Source organism: Procambarus clarkii, chromosome 66 (genome assembly GCF_040958095.1).
Source record: "Procambarus clarkii isolate CNS0578487 chromosome 66, FALCON_Pclarkii_2.0, whole genome shotgun sequence".
Classification (NCBI taxonomy): Eukaryota; Metazoa; Arthropoda; class Malacostraca; order Decapoda; family Cambaridae; genus Procambarus; species Procambarus clarkii.
Genome location: NC_091215.1, coordinates 31,519,889 through 31,539,931, shown reverse-complemented (window position 1 = coordinate 31,539,931; position 20,043 = coordinate 31,519,889). Strand labels below are relative to the sequence as shown.

Genomic DNA, 20,043 nt, shown 5'->3' with positions numbered 1-20,043 from the left:
AAAAAAAAAAAAAAATATGGCACACATCGTGGCCGACAGCCTGTCCTTGTTAACCTTACGGCCTGGCACACGACCCTCACTCCTCATAGCTAGAGCTTTTTCCAGTAAACTCCTCCAATACAGCCCAGTTTCATCAGCATTATAAACCTGATAAGAATATAAATTACAGGCATACCTCAGAATAAGAGTTTAATCCGTTCCTGGAGACGCCTCGCCTTCCGAAAACTCGCATTCCGAAGTTAATTTCCCCATAAGAAATAAAGGGAAATGAATTAATCCGTTCCTGACTACCCCAAAAACCCCACATCAAACTAAATTTTTATACCTAATTTACCTAATTCATCTAAATAAACCTACAAAACTGTGTTCCAGTTATTACTTACCTTGCTGTCGAGTGCTGTAGGCGTATGGAAGATGGTGAGGAGGGGGGAGGAGGAGAGGAGTTACTGTTTGGAAGGGGAGTCCCCTTCCATAATCACATCACATAACCCCATGCCTTGTAACACTATGGATACCACTTCTCTTTCTAAATTTTTCAAACCAGCCCCTGCTTGCCTTAAACTCTTTCTTATCTGCATCACTCGTTGCAGGGGTATTCTTTAGAAGGTCTTCGTGCAACACCCTGGCTTTCTCACAAATAATGGCCTCCGAAACACTATCACCCCTCAACTCCTTGTCGTGTATCCAAATTAATAACAACTTTTCCACTTCTTCAAGTATTTGTGGTCTTTGTGCCGTTAATGTTCTTACTCCTTTTGCCACTTTAGCACCCATAATCTTATTTTTCTTCTTAAGTATAGTGCATATTGTTGATGTGGCTTTGTTGTACTGCCTACAAAGTTCAACAACACGTGTACCGTTCTCATGCTTCCGAATGATCTCTTGTTTCTCCTCTATTGTCATCCTCACAGGAGCTTTCTGGCCTTTATCCTTACCACTGGCTTTCTTGGGACCCATGGTGAGATATATAATAACAAATTGTATAGACAAATCACCAAAAATCCAACAAAACACTGAAAATCCGCGAGAAGAATTGATGTGGGGGTAGTCACTGAGCGCCAGACAATAATAAACTGAGGGGCGGCGGGGCGGAGGGGCGACGAACGCGCTAGGTCGGCTGTACGCGTATCAACAAACTCGCGTCCAAACTCGCCTCCCGAAGTAACCCTCGCCTTCCGAGACAAATTTTTGGAGTAAATACACCTCGCCTTCCGAAAACCTCGCATACAGGGACTATCGCATTCCGAGGTACCACTGTATTTGACAAAATGTATGTTCTTAATTTATGCTTAAATGGTTCTATGCTGCTGTTCTATGTATCAGCACTCAATTTTTCACCAACTTTCTTTTCACAGTATTATGCTTACCTTTGAACTTTGCAACCTACCCTTCACTTGCTTGGAAATCCTTTATTTCAAGGCTTGCTGCAAACCTGCTTGCAGCATTTCTTATTTCTGGGCCGTGAATTGTCACGCCAGCTATGCGGTGCTGAGCAAACCACTTGTACACAGCCTCATCCAACTGTACATGCTTTGAAGTCTTCAAAGTTATTCTACCACACCCTCTGCTAGTGCTTGTACCTTCACTCTCACTGGTTGAAATGAATTTCAGGTATTGCTCTTTTTGTTTCCTTATATCAGAAACAGTACTAGTGCCTATATTAAAGTCCTTGGCAACACTTGAAATCGACCCGCCACTTTCACAAAGTTGTATAACATATAACTTGTCTTTAATTGTTAGGGTAACCTTTTTCCTCTTAACACCTCCAGAATGATTGATGCTGCTACCTAAGTCTTGGCCAAAAATTATAAGTTACTATGAAAACAAAAAGTTATTTAAAAAAATGTTTCATTAATGGCGCGGCACTGTTGTATAATGCAAGGGACGGGAGCACATGAGCTGTTTGGCTTGACCAGACCCACTTGGGGCAGGCAGGTACGTTACGTAGGCTGCCAGGTGGGAAAAAAAAATATTCTTGGAGCAAACTTCAGCCTGTGCAAATTGTTTTTATGAAACTTGTGTATTTATTATATATTTATTTATTTTGGTTTTTGACTGTGATGATCTGTTCTAAAATTAATCGTAATTACTGTAGTGTATAGGCCCCTCCACATCCCCCTTTATCCCCCCAGGCAGTCCTCCCAACGCTCCCCTCTCTCCCAACACTACCCACCCACCCCCACCCCCTCCTACACCATGCACCTCGAGCCACAGCCGTACAGGATTAATACGGTACGGCCCGAAGCCTGCCGTTCTGATTCGTACTATTCACCACTTTTCCAGCTTATGTCCGGATTGGGTAACATCAGTAGCAAGTTAACCGGGTCAGATTTCTGATCCAGCCAAATATCCGCTAGTCTGGCTTCCATGAACATTTTGGCTGGATAGGGAGATAACTATCAAGCCACAATTTTGGCTGGATTAGAGCACTTTCCAGATTGCCGGATTCTGGATTAGTGGATTTCTACAGTACTGATGGTTTTGGTCACCACCTTCTCACTTGTTCCATCCGTCTACCACTCTGATACTAATATTTTTTTGGCACCTTAGTTTCCGTCGCTTGAATCTGTGTCCTCTTGTTCTTGAAGATGCTGGTTTCAGGAATTCCTCTCTATCAATTTGGTCAACTCTTGTTGTTATTTTCTACGCGATCATATCACCTCCTTTTCTTCTATCTTCTAGTTTTGGCATATGTAACGCCTCTAGTCTCTCCTCGTAACTCGTTTTTCAGTTCCAAAAGCCATTTTGTAGCATGCCTTTGCACGTTTTCCAGTTTATTCATGTGCTTCTTGAGATATGGGCACCATACAATTGCTACATATTCCAATTTTAGTCTCACAAACATCATGAACAGTTTCTTGAGTATTTCACCTTCAATGTAATTAAAAGCAAGTCTGAAGTTGGAAAGCAACGCATACGCTTCTCTCACAATGTTCTTTATTCTTTATGGGTTCCTATGGTGACAGTTTACTATCTAAAACTACACCAAGATCTTATTCTCTATTAGAGTTCTTTAATTCCTTTCCACATATGTAAGTTGTATGTGGTCTATTTTCTCTGATTCCACATTCCATAACATGGCATTTAATCACTTTGAATTCCATTTGCCACATGTCACTCCAAGCACTTATTTTCTCTAGATCAATTTGAAGGGCATGACAATTGTCTGCATCTCTTATCTTCCCCAGTATCTTAGCATCATCTGCAAACATGTTCATATAATTCTGTATTCCTTCTAGTACTGTAGATCATTTATGTAGACGATGAACATTACTGGTAAAAGAACTGAACCCTGTGGTACTCTGATAGTAACACTCCTCCAGTCAGATACATTGTCTCTGACTACTGCCCTCATCTGTCAGTTGAAATAAATTTCATCCATGTCAGAAGTTTTCCTGTCACCCCTCCAGTATTTTCCAGTTTCCAAAAAACCTCTTGTGTGGGACTGTCAAAAGCCTTTTTCAGGTCCAGATAGACATAGTCAACCCAATCATCTCTTTCCTGTAGAATCTCTGTGGATCTAATAAAAACTAAGTAGATTTGAAACACAGGATTTTCCTGTTCAAAAACTAAACTGTCTGTCTGTTATTATGTTATTACTCTCCAGGTGTTCTACCCGTTTGGTTTAACTATTTTTTCTAGTGTTTTGACTATCATGCTTGTTAATGATATGGGGTCTATATCTTAAGAGGGTCTTTTCGGTTAACATTTTTATAGATTAGAACTACTGTAACCACTCGATTATCCGGGATTCGAACATCCGGAAAATGCCCTTATACGGCCAAAATCCTGACCGTAAAGTTATCTCAATATCCGGCCAAAATGGCCATGGGAGCCGAATAAAAGCTGATTTAGCCGGATAAAAAATTGGAGCCGATTAACTTGCTGCTTATGTTACACTATCCGGACAGTCAGCCGGATAATCATTGAATTGTCCGGATATGAAAGCCATGGGGCGGGCCGTACTGTATTAATCCCGTCTGGCTGTGGCTGGCTGGCTCGAGGCGCATGGTGGAGGAGGGGGTGGAGTGGGTGGGTGGTGTTGGGAGGAACCACCTGGGTACAGGAATTACCATTAATTTTAGAACAATTCATCATAACCAAAAACAAATGAAATACTAGTAATTACGTAATAACAAATATATAAGTTTCCTAAAAACAATTTGCACAGGCTGGTTTCCTTCAAAAATATTGTGAGGTTTTTTTCCTCCTGGCGGCCTACGTAACGTGCTATAGCTGCCCCAAGTGGACCCGTCGAACACTGGTCAACCCATGTGCTCCCGTCCCTCGTGTTATACCACAGTGCCGCGCCATAAGTGAAATATTTTTTAAATAAATTTTTTATTTTCATAGTAACTTTGAACATTTTTGGCCAAGACTATGTCTGGTAGAAGCATCAATTGTTCTGGAGGTGTTTAAGAGGAAGAAGGTTGTCCTAACAATTAAAGACAAGTTACTGTTATACACCTCAACCAGTGCGGCATCACAGTACTGCACTATTAGTGACATTTTTTTACATAAGTTTTTTATTTTCATAGTAACTTTGAACATTTTTGGCCAAGACTATGTCTGGTAGCAGCATCAATCGATCTGGAGGTGTTTAAGAGGAAGAAGGTTGTCCTAACAATTAAAGACAAGTTACGTGTTATACACCTCAACCAGTGAGGCGTCACAGGCAAGCCAAATGCCTTCAACAAGTGAGGTGTCACAGGCAAGCCAAATGCCTTCAACAAGTGAGGCGTCACAGGCAAGCCAAATGCTTTCGAGTGAGGCTTCACATGCAAGTCAAGCGCCTTCAACAAGTGAGGCACAAGCAAGTGCCTTTAACAAGTGGCATCACAGGCAAGCCAAGCGTCTTCAAGTGAGGCGCAAGCAAGCATCTTCAACAAGTGAGGCCTCACAGGCAACCCAAATGCCTTCAACCAGTGAGGCTTCAGCAGCTGGCAGTCAAAACTAACTTTGCTTAATGAACTGTACAGAAATTTTAAGTGTTAATTTTAGTGTTGTGTTAGTATAAGTTATGTAAATTGTTAAGAATTCTTAACTTCAAGATGTGTGACATCAATCAAGAAGATGAACACCAACAATGCAAGTTGAGGTTTCTAGTTGAATATTTAATAATTATATGTGGCAAGGCAATTCAAATTATGTTGTTTGTAGTATAAAAATAGTTGGAAATGGTCACTTTTGGACTCAGAGGTGGAAAAGTACCATTATCCGGAACACGTGAATATCCGGCTGGGGGTCCTTCTCATATAGTCCGGATAATCGAGTGGAGACAGTATGTTTGCCTTTTTCCATATATCTGCTACGATCCCTTTACACAAAGATGTCTGAAATATTAATTGGAGTGGAATGCTCAGCTCGGTTACACATTCTTGCAGCACCCAAAGTGAAACTCCATCTAGTCCAATTACATTACGTCTTCCTAGGCCCTTGAGTAATTTTTCCACTTCGTCTTGAGATACCTCTATGTGTTCTTTGGTGTGCTCTGGCAGTGGTATTGGGTGTGGCTCTTTGAAATCCTAATTTTGTACAAACACACTTTGGAACTGTTCATGAAGTGTTCACGCATTTCTTTTTCATTCTCAGTATTTTCTTTTCATTCTCATAAGAACATAAGAACAAAGGCAACTGCAGAAGGCCTATTGGCCCATACGAGGCAGCTCCTATCTATAACCCCCCAATCCCATTCATATACATGTCCAACCCGCGCTTGAAACAATCGAGGGACCCCATCTCCACCATGTTACACGGTAATTGGTTCCACAAATCACAACCCTGTTATTGATTCTCAGTATTGTCAACCAAAAAATTAGGCCACATCTGACTTATTCATGCAATGTAGGGTTCAGCCGATGCCATCAATACAACACACATTACTCACTGTCAAGCACCAAGTGTAATTCCAAGAAAACATTCAAACTTTGCCTATCAACATTGTTAGGGTCTCGGTACTGTAGTACACTTGGGTTCGTTCTTGACTCAATAGGAAATTCCTGGGAGTTGAAATCCCAGGCGGCACAGAAATGGTTGGGAACGTTTACTTTCACCTCATGCTCCTCTCCACCTAACAGTAAATAGGTACCCAGGAGTTAGTCAGCTAGTTGTGAGGTTGCATCCTGGGCATACTCTGATTAATTCGGCCTTGTGTGTGGGGGGGGGGGGACCTCTGTATAATCCTAACATAAACTATAAGCATATCCTGGCTTCCTGTCCCCCGACACAATGAATTATTATTGACATGACGCGTCTCGCAAACATCAACACTAGTGAGAATCCTTTACATATAAAAAATATTTAACTATGCCAGGCAAATTCGTACCTAGCTGGTGGAGCTATCAACTTAGCACCATACCTTGACAGGTCCAGCAAGGGCGGAGAGGTCGAGGAGAGCCCAACCAGCACCCGCCTGTCCATCAGGAGACATACTCCAAAACCACTCCAATTCTTCCTTATGGCACTTGCAACTTGCGTGAAGATATTTTATCCCTCTCCCGATGAGTGCACAGGTGATGTTGGGATGCTGTAGTTTGGGGTAAGGGCCACCATGCAACAACGCGTTCCATTTTCATCAGATTGAAGTGTCCGCCTTGAAGGTACAGTGCAGAGTGACGTCCATTGTTGTTGTCGTCGCCGCCACCCTACCCGACCTCCCCCACAATAATCATGATATATATGTATGTTACCTTTACACACAAACATGTATAATATCTACAGTACTTATATTTTAAAACAATAATTGAATTTATTTATCATTATATATATATTTTTAGGAATTTTATTCCTAATTTTTAGGAATAGCAATTTTAGGAACCCATAGCCTCGGAGAAAATATTCTTATACTTGGACAGCAGGCAATTCTTAAGCATAGTTATTATGCTTTTAAGTAGTACATATGGCTGTACTACCGGGAAGTATCACCGTAGTACAGTCGGGTTTGTTCTCGACACAGTATTGAAAATTCCGGGTTCGAATCCCAGGCAGGACAGAAATAGTTGGGCACATTCCCTTTCATCCAGCAGTAAGTAGGTAATCTGGATTAATCAGTTTTTTATGGGGTTGCATCGTGAAAAAAATTAAAATGCTGTTGGTGCTTTGCATTCAATCTCAACGGGTAACTGAAATTTCAATTTATTCAAAAAGTTTATTTTATTAAATAATTCTAGCTATTATACATAAAATTATATAATTTATACGGATTTCATATTACCCATATATACATAGGCACAACAGACTGTACAGTTGACTAAGCATACAAGGTTGAAAGGTCTGAAAATGTGATGGAGTCTTAACAGCACATTGTGGCCAATCCCACATGCAGCGTCAGGGGGGCACTACAGACCCATGGGGTCGTGGACACTGGAGGGGTAGGGAAAATAACGTAAATGGTGTATTATAAATACTTTGATGAAAATTCTACTGATGCTGCTAGACTCCAAATGTTCACAAATTTTTCACTGGCACAAAAGGGGTGTGCTGTATGTATGTATATATATATATATATGTATGTGTATTTGTGTATTTGTGTATATGTATGTATGTATGTATGTATATATGTATGTATATATGTATGTATGTATCCCTGACATAGCCGTCTAGAGCAACAGTGTAGGAATACACAGTGGGAAGTTTAATCCTCCCACAGACAATTAATTAATGTGACCTTCTCACCCACAGAGAGTAAGAGCCACAAATAATAAACCAATCTCAGTCAACCCAAGATGGTCATTAAAAAGACTTATTTGCAGTCTAAGAACTGTCATAGATAAAAATTGAACATGAACACAAATCAACGATAAATCAATAACAGCTACTTCAACCTAGATAACGTAATATTTCATGTTTATATTTTATCACCTAGTACATAAAACCAATAGAAATTGTTTCATAATTTAAAATAATCACGAGACTTCGCCTTTAACTTGGTAGATGAAATAATTGCCGAGGACTCGAACACACTTATCGTAACATATATAGACAATGTAGTAATAAAAATAAAGACAATCTAAATAAAAAAAATAACACAACCTGAAAGTCTTATACAAGCATGAAACTACAAATCTTTGTTGCTGCATTTTTCTTTGCTTTGCGTTCATGTTTATCACCAAAGAATGACAATTAAGGTTTCACTTAATACGAAACCTCTCACTATGCAATGAAGGTAATAAATACATAGAACAGTAATTACATTTTCTATGATTTGAGAAATTCAAGTGCCAAATGATGAGATACACAAAACACACAGAAGGCTTTAGTTTGTAATCAATATATTATTCACAAAGTATCAGTAGGTCCATGGCTCTTTCTGTGTCAGACCATTCACACTGAGGAGGTTTGGAGTCTCAATATAAATCCAACCAGTTCATATATAAATGATAAAAAATATATATAAATACACATATACTCAAGTAAAATGTTTAAAAAAAAAAGTTAGGAAGATACCACTGGGCAAGTACTGAGGATTATGAGCTATAATAATAGCACTGTTTTTAAGAGAAGCCACATTAAAAGATAGGAACAAAAATGTCGCTTCTCTGCATGTGTTTAGTAGCATTATGAAAAAAAAATATAAATACCTATACATTACATACAATTTATACCGGAATCATGTATTTTTTTCTGTATAAACTATTACTATTGTTATATGTTGGTTGGATTGATAGAACAGGAGGGGGCCCTCAGTAAGGTTTACTTTCTGATATATACTGTGTATGTAAAACTTAACCTTAATGATGCATTTGATAAGCTCAAAATGCTTAATCATTAGATCACATGTAGATGTATACACCAGTATAGTATACTGATAGCAAAATACTATACTTAGTTGTTCACTTCCAGCTGACACTGAGAAACGTGAAGTACTTGATGACACTTAAAAAACAAAAACAAAAAAATATACAAGTCTTTACATCGAGGAAAATGCAAGTAACTCAGGTATCTAAATACACATTGACAAATATATTCACCATTGCTAGTGATTTAATTGCACTATCTAACATGTGCCATGAATGCACTTCCTCCATTACCACAAGCAGCACTTTGGGATTACAGTATTTATTTAGCCATACATAAAAAGGTTCCTTCAGGTTTAAGTTTTTTTTTTTTTTATTTTTTTTTTTTTAGCCAGGGTTTTGAAGAGAAACTATGGCACTTTACTTTTTAAAACAGCATAAACTGCTGGGAACTGTTCTTCTATAAACAAAAATATTCAACAGAATTAGAAATAATGTTACGTTTTCATCTTTTACAAAAAATTAATTCTCCAGACATCCTGCAATTGTCAAATGAAGTTGTGGCCAGTGAGGTGTGGACATGTTTTTATCTACCTTAGACAAGAGCAGTCAGTCTAAGTATTAATCTAAATTAAAAGCCATTTTTGTGCTGGGAACTGTGCAACATTATGAAAGAGTATTCATTCTTTTTAATTCTAATTTCTAAGATCACAATTAAATCACTTTAATTTAAGATTGGCTAAACATAAAATGCATAATTTAAAAAACCAGGCTATAGTCCACCAGAAAGCCTGCTGGGATCCTACTGGCCAATTCTGAATCCATCACTGATACTGTATTGTGCTTTGTATATTTAATTATTGTGGCTTTCTCTTAAAAAGATATGATTAATCTAGTTTGAGCGAGAGAGAAATGAATAAATAGCAAAATTAAAAAAAAAAATTTAATTAAATAAAATCCATGATGAAAACAAGGTATCTCAGTACATAGTCATTAGAATTATTCACATACAAGGAAAGTACGTTACAAAGAGTTTCAATCTAGTCTGTACAGATGTTCCACATTCATGAATGTTACAATTTTACACCTAGACCTGAGGCATGAACTAATGTTAGTAACACAAAATATATATGTATATATATATATAAAAATAATTATATAATTAATAAGATATACTGTACTGCTTAAATAGTCATTTATTTTATTATACACAGGGTAAAAGTTATTTGTTCATCATCTGTTTACATGTAAATACAGTACTCTTGTTAAATAGTATACACACACACATATATATACTATGTACTGTATATATTTGTGAATGTGTGTATGTATGTGTGTGAATATTATTTATATTTATATATATATATATATATATATATATATATATATGTCGTACCTAGTAGCCAGAACGCACTTCTCAGCCTACTATGCAAGTCCCGATTTGCCTAATAAGCCAAGTTTTCATGAATTAATGCTTTTTTGACGACCTAACCTACCTAACCTAACCTAACCTAACTTTTTCGGCTACCTAACCTAACCTAACCTATAAAGATAGGTTAGGTTAGGTTAGGTAGGGTTGGTTAGGTTCGGTCATATATCTACGTTAATTTTAACTCCAATAAAAAAAAAATGACCTCTTACATAATGAAATGGGTAGCTTTATCATTTCATAAGAAAAAAATTAGAGAAAATATATTAATTCAGGAAAACTTGGCTTATTAGGCAAATCGGGCCTTGCATTGTAGGCTGAAAAGTGAGTTCTGGCTACTAGGTACGACATATATAAATATAAATATATATATATATATATATATATATATATATATATATATATATATATATATATATATATATATATATATATATATATATATATATATATATATATATATATATATGCACACACACACATACATACATACATACAGTATATATATATGATACAGTACCACAAATAATGTTTGTGGAAAAAATGATCACCTGCATTATATGGAAACAACTACTGTCAGGTTGTAATGACAAAAAAGATCAATTACTGTACTATATTGGTAAAAAAATATTAATAATAATAACAATAAAAATCAAAATAATTTAGTCTTGTGAATGGTGTTCTCCTACAACCCAGTCCTCAGGTCTGGCTAGAGGAACATCTGCAAAACTAAATGTTCCTCCATCACTCCCCTTCCACCTTAAGATGGGTATTCCTCCCACTCTTCTACAGGTTAATGAGGCTCAGTACATCGTCACTTGGTAAAGCCAGAACTACGCAACACATACACTATGGGCACAATTCTGAAGCCACGGCTTGAGCAGCTGATGCTTTATAGAGCCTTTTTTTTTTTTTTTATAAAACATGGCTAATTTTTGGAGGATATTATGATGATGATGATGATGGCTCTTTGGTGATTTGCAAGTCTCAAGCCCTGATTCAAGAGTTTGGCCGATGACCTGACATGAAGCAGCTGATGGAATACAACATGATGCATACTATGTTCTCAATACTCTTATCACATGGGAAATTACTACGAGTCTACCTATTTCAAAAGTTTATTAAAAAAAACATACATAAAGTTTGTCCACATCTATGACAGTGTCAAAATAAGTCATCTAAAGGATTAAAACCTGAAAAGTTACACCACAAAATAAAACTACTGTACTCATGAGTCCTGCATGAAATTGGCATAACTAGAAATGACAAAGATCCAATGTGTTAATTTTCACTTATAGAATGGCAAATTAAATTTGTCTAAAACCATATACATTTTTATTTTATGACTGATCATGTCACAATGGACATTATACCTGACAGGATCCACTGACCCCTCCGCTACTGTGCAAATGCTCAGGCTTTGTACCATGCAGCAGCAGCTCAGATGTCACAGTGGTGACCAAAATCCCCACCACAAATGTGAAGCAATAAATTATCTTTGGCTTCTGTGATAGCGTGACTGCTTTGGAAATGAAGTGCAGAGAACCCCGTCAGGTTAAATGAAGAATAAACCTGTTTGATGAAAGAGCTTGTAATGCCTTACACTCAAAATTATGATGTGAGCACCAAGTATGTGCCCATTATCAATGCCTCTATCTGATATGTACCACACAAAACCTCGCCTGATCAGTCCTCACAAAACAACCTCCCAAACTTGTGCTCACTTATTGTGATAAACATAATTCATTCTTAGGGTCCGCATTTAAAAGGAACAATTTGGCACTGTTCACTGTTGTGACCTACATCTCCACCACTATTACAAGAAAATATTGATCACACTAGGCAAGGATGGGTCAGCTGAGGCTGGGCGAACAGCAGCACACCAGTCTTTGGGAGCTCAGACAAACCCACGCGAGCATCCCTGAACCTGCAGGGCGCGGCGCACTGGACACGTGGCAAAACGCACACTTGGCTCACAAGGGAGTTGCACTAACAAAAACACCCAAGTGTCTGCACAACATACACTTTCCACTAAATTGCAATTCTGGCTCTGGTGCTTGCCAGATGGTAAGTGTCCACCTGGCAATTAAAGAAATCTCAGAACATGAGGTACGAAGGTAAAAGTTGAAGATGAGGCCACTAGCACGGAGGGGGATGAGGGTAAACATAGTTCCCACCTCCTGTAGGGTTGGTCACTTGAGGTGCAGCCACCTCATCACTTTACGCTTTAGTTTGGTGCAGTAGGACGCTACCAATGGTCACATTGTAGGGTCCTCACCCTGAGCATCATCCGGCGGTGCTCGTTTTCCACTTCCTTCATCATCTAACGTAAACTGGATCTGGATTCTGTCTGCAGCAGCACAGAGTTCTTCCTCAGGCACATCTTGCGAGTTATCACCCTGGTATTCCTCTTCCTTAAGGTCATTAGATGATGAAGATGGAGAGATGGGAATCATGCTCTGATACCAATCACGGTTCTCTTCTAGAGTGTCAAGGATGTCTTGTGCATCTGGATGAACTAAGTCTGCCCAAGTTTCCCACAGTGGGTGGACAATGTAATCAATGAAGCCAACCTGAAAAAGAAAAGAAAAGTTGGTTTAACTATAAACATTTTATGAAGCTTTATCTTCCCTTAGAATTCCCATTCCATGAGTTAATTTGGAGGAGAAGCATAAGCATCTGTATACTGATATTGACCAAAGAGATGAAGCTCAACCCCCCCGCAAGCACAAATAGGTGACTACAAGTGATGACTAGAATAAACCCATAAGGGAACAGCCAATATCCCTGTGGGCACAATATCCAAGAACTAGCAACGTCAATTCAACGTTAAATCAATGTCATCAAACGTTGATTCAATACTGATAACATTGACTCAATGTCAAACCAATCCCACTCGTGGATATTGTGCCCACTGGGATATTCCTCCTGAATGCATAGAGGCAAAAAAGGTTACTTGGACTGCGGGTTGAAGTACACAGTGTAGGATAACCAATATTGCCCGTGGTGTCAAATTTTTAGTAAAGTGTGGAATGAGACATGCCTGCAGGTTTGTTTTAACCAGGAATTCAACTGGGTGGGGCAGTCATCGCCAGATCACGTAATTACCTTCCCCCACCCCCTTGTCATTATTATAAGCTTCTGTTGGGGTATCTAACACCCTCTTACCTCTTGGCTCCAATGTGCCATATAGTACCTGTTTTAGTTAATACAGTTAGTATTTAGCAGCTTTAACCTCCTTCAACAATGTTAATTTTGATCAATATTTCACATGATTTAATATCTAGATGAATACTAGCATGTATTATATATAATACTAGTATAATTATATATAAAAAAGGGTGAACAGAATTTTCCCCTTTTTTTCTGCTTGTATCTTACCTGTGACTTCTCAATTGTGGCAGAATGTCTGTCACACATGGGCGAGATATCCATGCCCTGATCTCTCTCCCGATCACCTTGCTGGAAGAATTCTTCCATAATAGATGATACCCAATTTTTGTACAATTCTAAGGGTTTGGTGGGGTTGCTCAGGTCAGCACAGTGCACCATGTTTTGTAGCACCTATAAATTAAGAATATTATTGCCAACAATTCATTACATATTACATGAAGTTTAGTCTATAGCAGCACCCAAATGCTGTATGTATTTAGAAATAAAAGACAAATGCAGAATAATTTCATCCTCTCACAAGAACATATACATATCAGAGTAAGATTTTACTTATACTGTATACCAAAAAATGTCATTCTGCACTTCGTAGGAATAATAATAATGAGAAAATCCATAGGAGCAGTGATGAGGGTTCTAACCTATGCGGTGGATGTTCCCGCGCACACGCTTCTAGCGAATATTTCCACAGTGGGTGGAAATTAATTGATGGATCAGGGTGTGAGATGGGAGAGATCTCCCTTCCATCTAATTTTTACATAAACGAATTAATTAAAAAATTGATGACCAAACCACACATCAGAAGATGGAGAAATGCCAACATGTTATGGTCTGTCCTGGACCATTATCATGTGTTATCGCACAAGATTTGATAATGGTCCCAGACAAAATAAAAATACCATTTCCCGCTAGAAGCATGTGCATGACCTTGAGATTACCTAGAGGTGTTTTTGGGGCTTAGCGTCCATGCGGCTCGGTCATTGACCAGGCCTCCTAGTTACTGGACTGGTCGACCAGGCCTCATAGTTACTGAACTGGTCAACCAGGCTGTTGGACGCAGCTGCTCGTAGCCTGACGTGTTAGTCACAGTCTGGTTGATCAGGTATCCTTTGGAGGTACTTGTCAAGTTCTCTCTTAAGCACTGTGAGGGGTCGGCCAGTTATGCCCCTTATGTGTAATGGAAGCGTGTTGAACAGTCTCGGGCCTCTGATGTTGATAGTTTTCTCGCAGAGTACCTATTGCACCTCTGCTCTCCAACGGGGGTATTCTGCACATCCTGCCATGCCTCCTGGTCTCATGTGGTGTTATTTCTGTGTGCCGGTTTGGGACCAGCCCCTCTACTATTTTCCACGTGTAAATTATTATGTATCTCTCCCACCTATGAATCTATTCAAATCTGTATTCAAGAGACTACAGATTTAGGCATTTCAGTCGGTCTCAATAGTTTAGATGTTTTACTGAGTGGATTCTAGCAGTAGAGGATCTCTGCACACTCTCCAGATCAGCAATTTCTGCAGCTTTGACAGCTGGAAAAATTGCTGATCTGGAGAGCATGCAGAGAGAGATCCTCCACTGCTAGAATCCACTCAGTAAAACATCTAAACTATTGGGACCGACTGAAATGCCTAAATCTGTATTACATGTGCAACAGTATTCCACTCTAGAGAGCACTAGTGTCTTGAACAGTATCATCATTGGTATAGCATCTTTAGTTCAAAACGTTCTTGTTATCCAACCTGTCATTTTTCTTGCAGTTGTGACAGCTACTTTATTGTGTTCTTTAAAGGTAAGGCCTTCCAACACGAGTACACCCAAATACTTTACATTGCTTTTTGGCTCTATGTTATAATTTGACTATGTTTTGTACGTGGTTTCTGCTTTTATATTTAAATTTTTTCCGTAGCACAAGAGCTGGAACTTATCTTCATTAAATACCATATTATTTTCAGTAGCCCATTGAAAGACCTGATTTACAGTTGATTGGAGGTTTGCTGTGTTCTCTATATTGTCTACTCTAATAAAAATCCTAGTGTCATCTGCAAAGGATGATAGAGTGCTATAGATTGTGTCCTTGTCTCTGTCTGATATGAGGATGAGAAAAAGTACTGGAGCAAGCACAGTACCCTGGGGGTCTGAGCTCTTCACTGTTGATGGTCCGGATTTTTTGTTAACTATTACACATTGGGTTCTATTAGTCAGGAAATTGTAGATCCATCTGCCTATTTTTCCGGTAAATTCTTTTGAACACATTTTGTGTGCAATAACACCATGATCACATTTGTCGAAGGCTTTTGCGAAATCTGTGTAAATTACATCAGCGTTTTATTTGTCTTCCATGGCATCTAAGGCCATGTCATAGTGGTCCAGCAACTGTGACAGGCAAGAGCGCCCTATTCTGAACCCACGTTGTCCAGGGTTATGGAGATACTGTGGGTGGGAACACCCACAGCATAGGTTCGCTCCCTCATCACTGCTCCTACTGATTTTCTCATTGATGCAGTCACGTTAGTGTGATTACTCTCAGTGAATAATAATAATAATAGTAATATTAATACAGTATTAATAATCAAAATAATAATAAATGCATGTTAAATAATACCTTATTTAAAACCAATATACATCAATTAGTATTAAGCTTGTCATTTAAGTTTATCATGCCCGAAACGCTTTGCGTAATAGTGGCTTTAGGCATTGTATGTACTAGCTATACCTATAAGTCAAACAATCCTTGTAAATATTTATTGTATGTATGTACCTTACCTAAATAAAATTGTATTGTATTGTATTGTAATTGTTGTACTGTAGTTTAAACCAGATGTGATTTTATAAACTACATAACATAGTATTGAATTGACCAAGATTGGGTTTAACAAATGCTTTGGGCTTCATTTCAGCTTAAGAGCAACTGTAGAAGTGATCAGAGATAGTTAACTTATAGGAATAACAATGCAGACAAAGCAGTAGAGAAAGTTAGGCTGTAGTCTTGAGGAACTAAGTACTGTATATGTAGGTGGCAATAATATAGATAGCTATTTATTTTTAACTTTAAAGCTAATGATAGACATGATAATTTTACTTTCTGTATTTCAAGCTAAAGACTCCTGAAAATTAATGTTGGTGTTACCTGTATTCGGTCGGTGTAATTATCAAGAAGAAGAACGCCTGAGCCTGCGACTTTCTTCGTTTCCACCATAGTTTTGAGATCTGCAAGAAGACTCATGTGCTTGCTCATATCAGTGGCCAACACCATGTCAATCACCATCTTGCGAAGTGTTTGCCGTTGTTTTTTACTCAGATTGGCAAATATATCACAATCCTCATTTTGCAAGAGCTTGAAGGCTACAGCCAAGTGGTGGTTCTCTAGAACTGACTCGTCATTATACATGAGAGCAAGCTCTGAGGAGGAATTGATCAGGTACTGATTTGTGAGGCCAGGGTGGTCCACGTCATGAATAGCAGCAGCAAATATGGCTGCCAAAATTTCCAAGTTGGTAAATACCGACTGTAAGAATAAAAGAAAAAGAGATGCATGAACATAAATACTATACAATACTAATATTTGACAAATATGTTATTCAGTAAGTCCCCAACTTACAAACATCTGATTAACGAACACCAAATCATTCACACGGTCTCCCAATTTCCACTCTGGATCTGCTAAACAAACTATGCTCTCTCATCCCTATAATCCGAAGTGCTAGTTTTAACGTGTGCACATATGACTGTGAGGGGTGGCGCACATACGACTGTGAGGAGTGGTGCACGCACGACTGTGAGGGGTGGTGCACACATGACTGTAAGGGGTGGTGCACACATGACTGTAAGGGGTGGTGCACACACGACTGTGAGGGGTGGTGCACACACACACGACTGTGAGGGGTGGTGCACACATGACTGTGAGGGGTGGTGCACACATGACTGTGAGGGGTGGTGCACACACGACTGTGAGGGGTGGTGCACACATGACTGTAAGGGGTGGTGCACACATGACTGTAAGGGGTGGTGCACACACGACTGTGGAAACTAATAACCACTATGAGACGGAGGAAATATTAATTTATTTATTGACTTTGTTTTCGACACAAAAGCAGGGATCCAGTGTTCGATTTCCGGAAAGGATGGCAATAGTTGGATACGTTTATTTCACCTAATACCTCTGTTCACCTAGTAGTAAACAGCGCAAAATATTTAGGCATGGAGTCAAAATCCACCACTGAATGAATGTTGAACAGCAGGTAGAGGCAGCAGATACAAAAGCTAACCAAACACTTGGAATAATGAAGCTTACCCTCGACTTCAAGGAAAACAAGGTACCGGTTCATCTACCTTGAAGGTAGATGAATCATCTAATTCATCTACCTTGAAGGTAGATGAATCGGTAATCATTCTGCATAAATCTCTGGTGCACCCCCATTGGGATTACCGTATCCAAGCATGGAGACATCTTCAGAAGGATATAGCTGCTCTAGAGAATGTGAAACACCGGGCAACTAAAATCATTCCAGAGCTAAGTCAACTCGCGTATCAGGAATGGTTGAGGGCCACAGGGCTAACACTGCAAACCAGGCATGACAGGGTGGAATTTGTTGAAACTTTTAAAATACTGAACAATTTGGAGGATGTTGATCCGGAAAATTTCTTCAGAACGTCAGATGTAACACAAACAAGGAACAACGATTTCAAGCTCAACCAGTCACAATGTTGGCCTGAGAAGAGAAAATGCTTTAATCACCCACAGGGTTAATAACCCATGGAACTGCCTACCCGCCCAAGCAGTAAATGCCAGAACTCTGCTAGCGTTTAATGAGTACGGCTGGAAAAGATCATCAAAGCAAATGGGGGCGGTGTTTATCTTGAGATGATTTCGGGGCTTTTAGTGTCCTCGCGGCCCGGTCCTCGACCACGCCTCCACCCCCAGGAAGCAGCCCGTGACAGCTGACTAACACCCAGGTACCTATTTTACTGCTAGGTAACAGGGGCATAGGGTGAAAGAAACTCTGCCCATTGTTTCTCGCCGGCGCCTGGGATCGAACCCAGGACCACAGGATCACAAGTCCAGCGTGCTGTCCGACCGGCTCCCTCTGGGGGAGGGGTTCTTCGACAAGCCTCCGGCTTCCTGTCCTCGTCGAGACTCTCAGGTAAACTCAAATACCTGGGAGCTAGGCAACTTACATGGGGGATGCATCCTCGTGTCAGTAGTAACACCTTGGGGGAGCAGGATAAAGTATATATACGAACCTAAAGTGTGTGTGTATTTAGTATATAAATAATATATATAAATAATGCCTTATTTAGTATAAAATAATATATATATTATTTAATATACTGCATACAAGAAGGTACACTGGATTGTGAAAGTACACATTTTGGTGACTGAATAGTTCATCCTTGCAAAGTCACTAACACGTGTAGCGCTTTGGGGAAGTCTAACACAAAATATTTACTGAATTTTAATTTACAAGGTTTTAACACGATGAGTTACAATAACATGGCTTAAGATATGATGACCAAACCACACATCAGAAGATGGAGAAACGACAACATTTCGGTCCGGCCGGGACCATTATCAAATCGTGTGGCGATAACACTTGATAATGGTCCACGACAGACCAAAACACGTCTGTAACTAGCTGACATTGTAACTATAAGGTGTGAAGGATAGATGAAATTGTTTATGTAATAATCTAAGATGAGGTCTGATAAAGACCTTTTGTGCCCTCTGTAATGCTTTTGCGCTATCGCTCACAGGATGAGTATGGGGTGTACAATAAACTAGCCGCCTTCGGCGGCAACAATCAAAACGTCGCTGGCCGAAATTCTATGCGTGCTAGTGGCTTTACAAGAATGTAAGAACTCTTGTATGTATGTAGATAATAAATTGACCTGGAGAGCGCTAAACCTTAAATCCAGTTTTACTTCTGCCCAATTTACTTTCAAATCAATTCAATAACAACCAATGATGATGACTCACCTCGAGAGCTGGGGAGTTTAGGAGGACGTGTGTGGACTGTGTGACATCAGCAGCATGTAGCGAGTTGTGATAAGGAACTTCCTTGAGGTAATGATCTTCCAGTGTCATCATGAATGCTACGAAAGTCTTGGGCGGAATTTTGAACGTCTTCAACAAATCACGTTCCTGTTGAGAAGAAAAAAAAGGGAATATTTACGTGATACAATCATACAGTACTGTAATAATTCTCACGATTAACAGCCTCCTAAAACTTATCTTATGAGGTGCTGTGTACTGAAGAGCACACGCTTTTTCTTGAATTATTTGAGTTTATTAAGATAAAAAGAGACACACACATGACATGACAATGTGTGACAAGCTGCAAAATTAACCAGCAAATGAATAATGCAACGTTAAAAAAATTCCATATATTTAGTCATTATTCAGAAAGGGTTTACGGCACATATATATATATATATATATATATATATATATATATATATATATATATATATATATATATATATATATATATATCACTTACCGTGAAAATTGTGTATGTTACAGTTGTTAAAGGTTTTCTGTTGGAGAGCTCTGATATCCTGTAGATGTCTATGCCCCATTTATCTACATCCTCTAGAATCTGAAATAAAACAAATCAAGTTGAAAAACACAAAACAAAGTTCCTGGAAAATTTGGTTGTTAAAAACTAATATCAGACTTCTATTTTTCATAGGAGTTGGACAGGTGTAATTAAG

The 20,043-nt window shown here is 38.9% G+C and overlaps 1 protein-coding gene across 2 annotated transcripts in view; it reads right to left on the bottom strand.

Moving 5' to 3' along the window:
- Window positions 1-7,133: 7,133 nt before the first annotated feature.
- The window catches only part of dnc (phosphodiesterase dunce), a gene marked incomplete in the record, with an annotated part of 535,642 nt that continues 522,732 nt past the window's right edge, over window positions 7,134-20,043 (bottom strand). For both annotated transcript variants that reach the window (XM_069310042.1, XM_069310041.1), the window contains 5 exon segments: window positions 7,134-12,737; window positions 13,546-13,728; window positions 16,460-16,837; window positions 19,307-19,471; window positions 19,830-19,928. In XM_069310042.1, coding sequence (XP_069166143.1) covers window positions 12,423-12,737; window positions 13,546-13,728; window positions 16,460-16,837; window positions 19,307-19,471; window positions 19,830-19,928 — 1,140 coding nt within the window.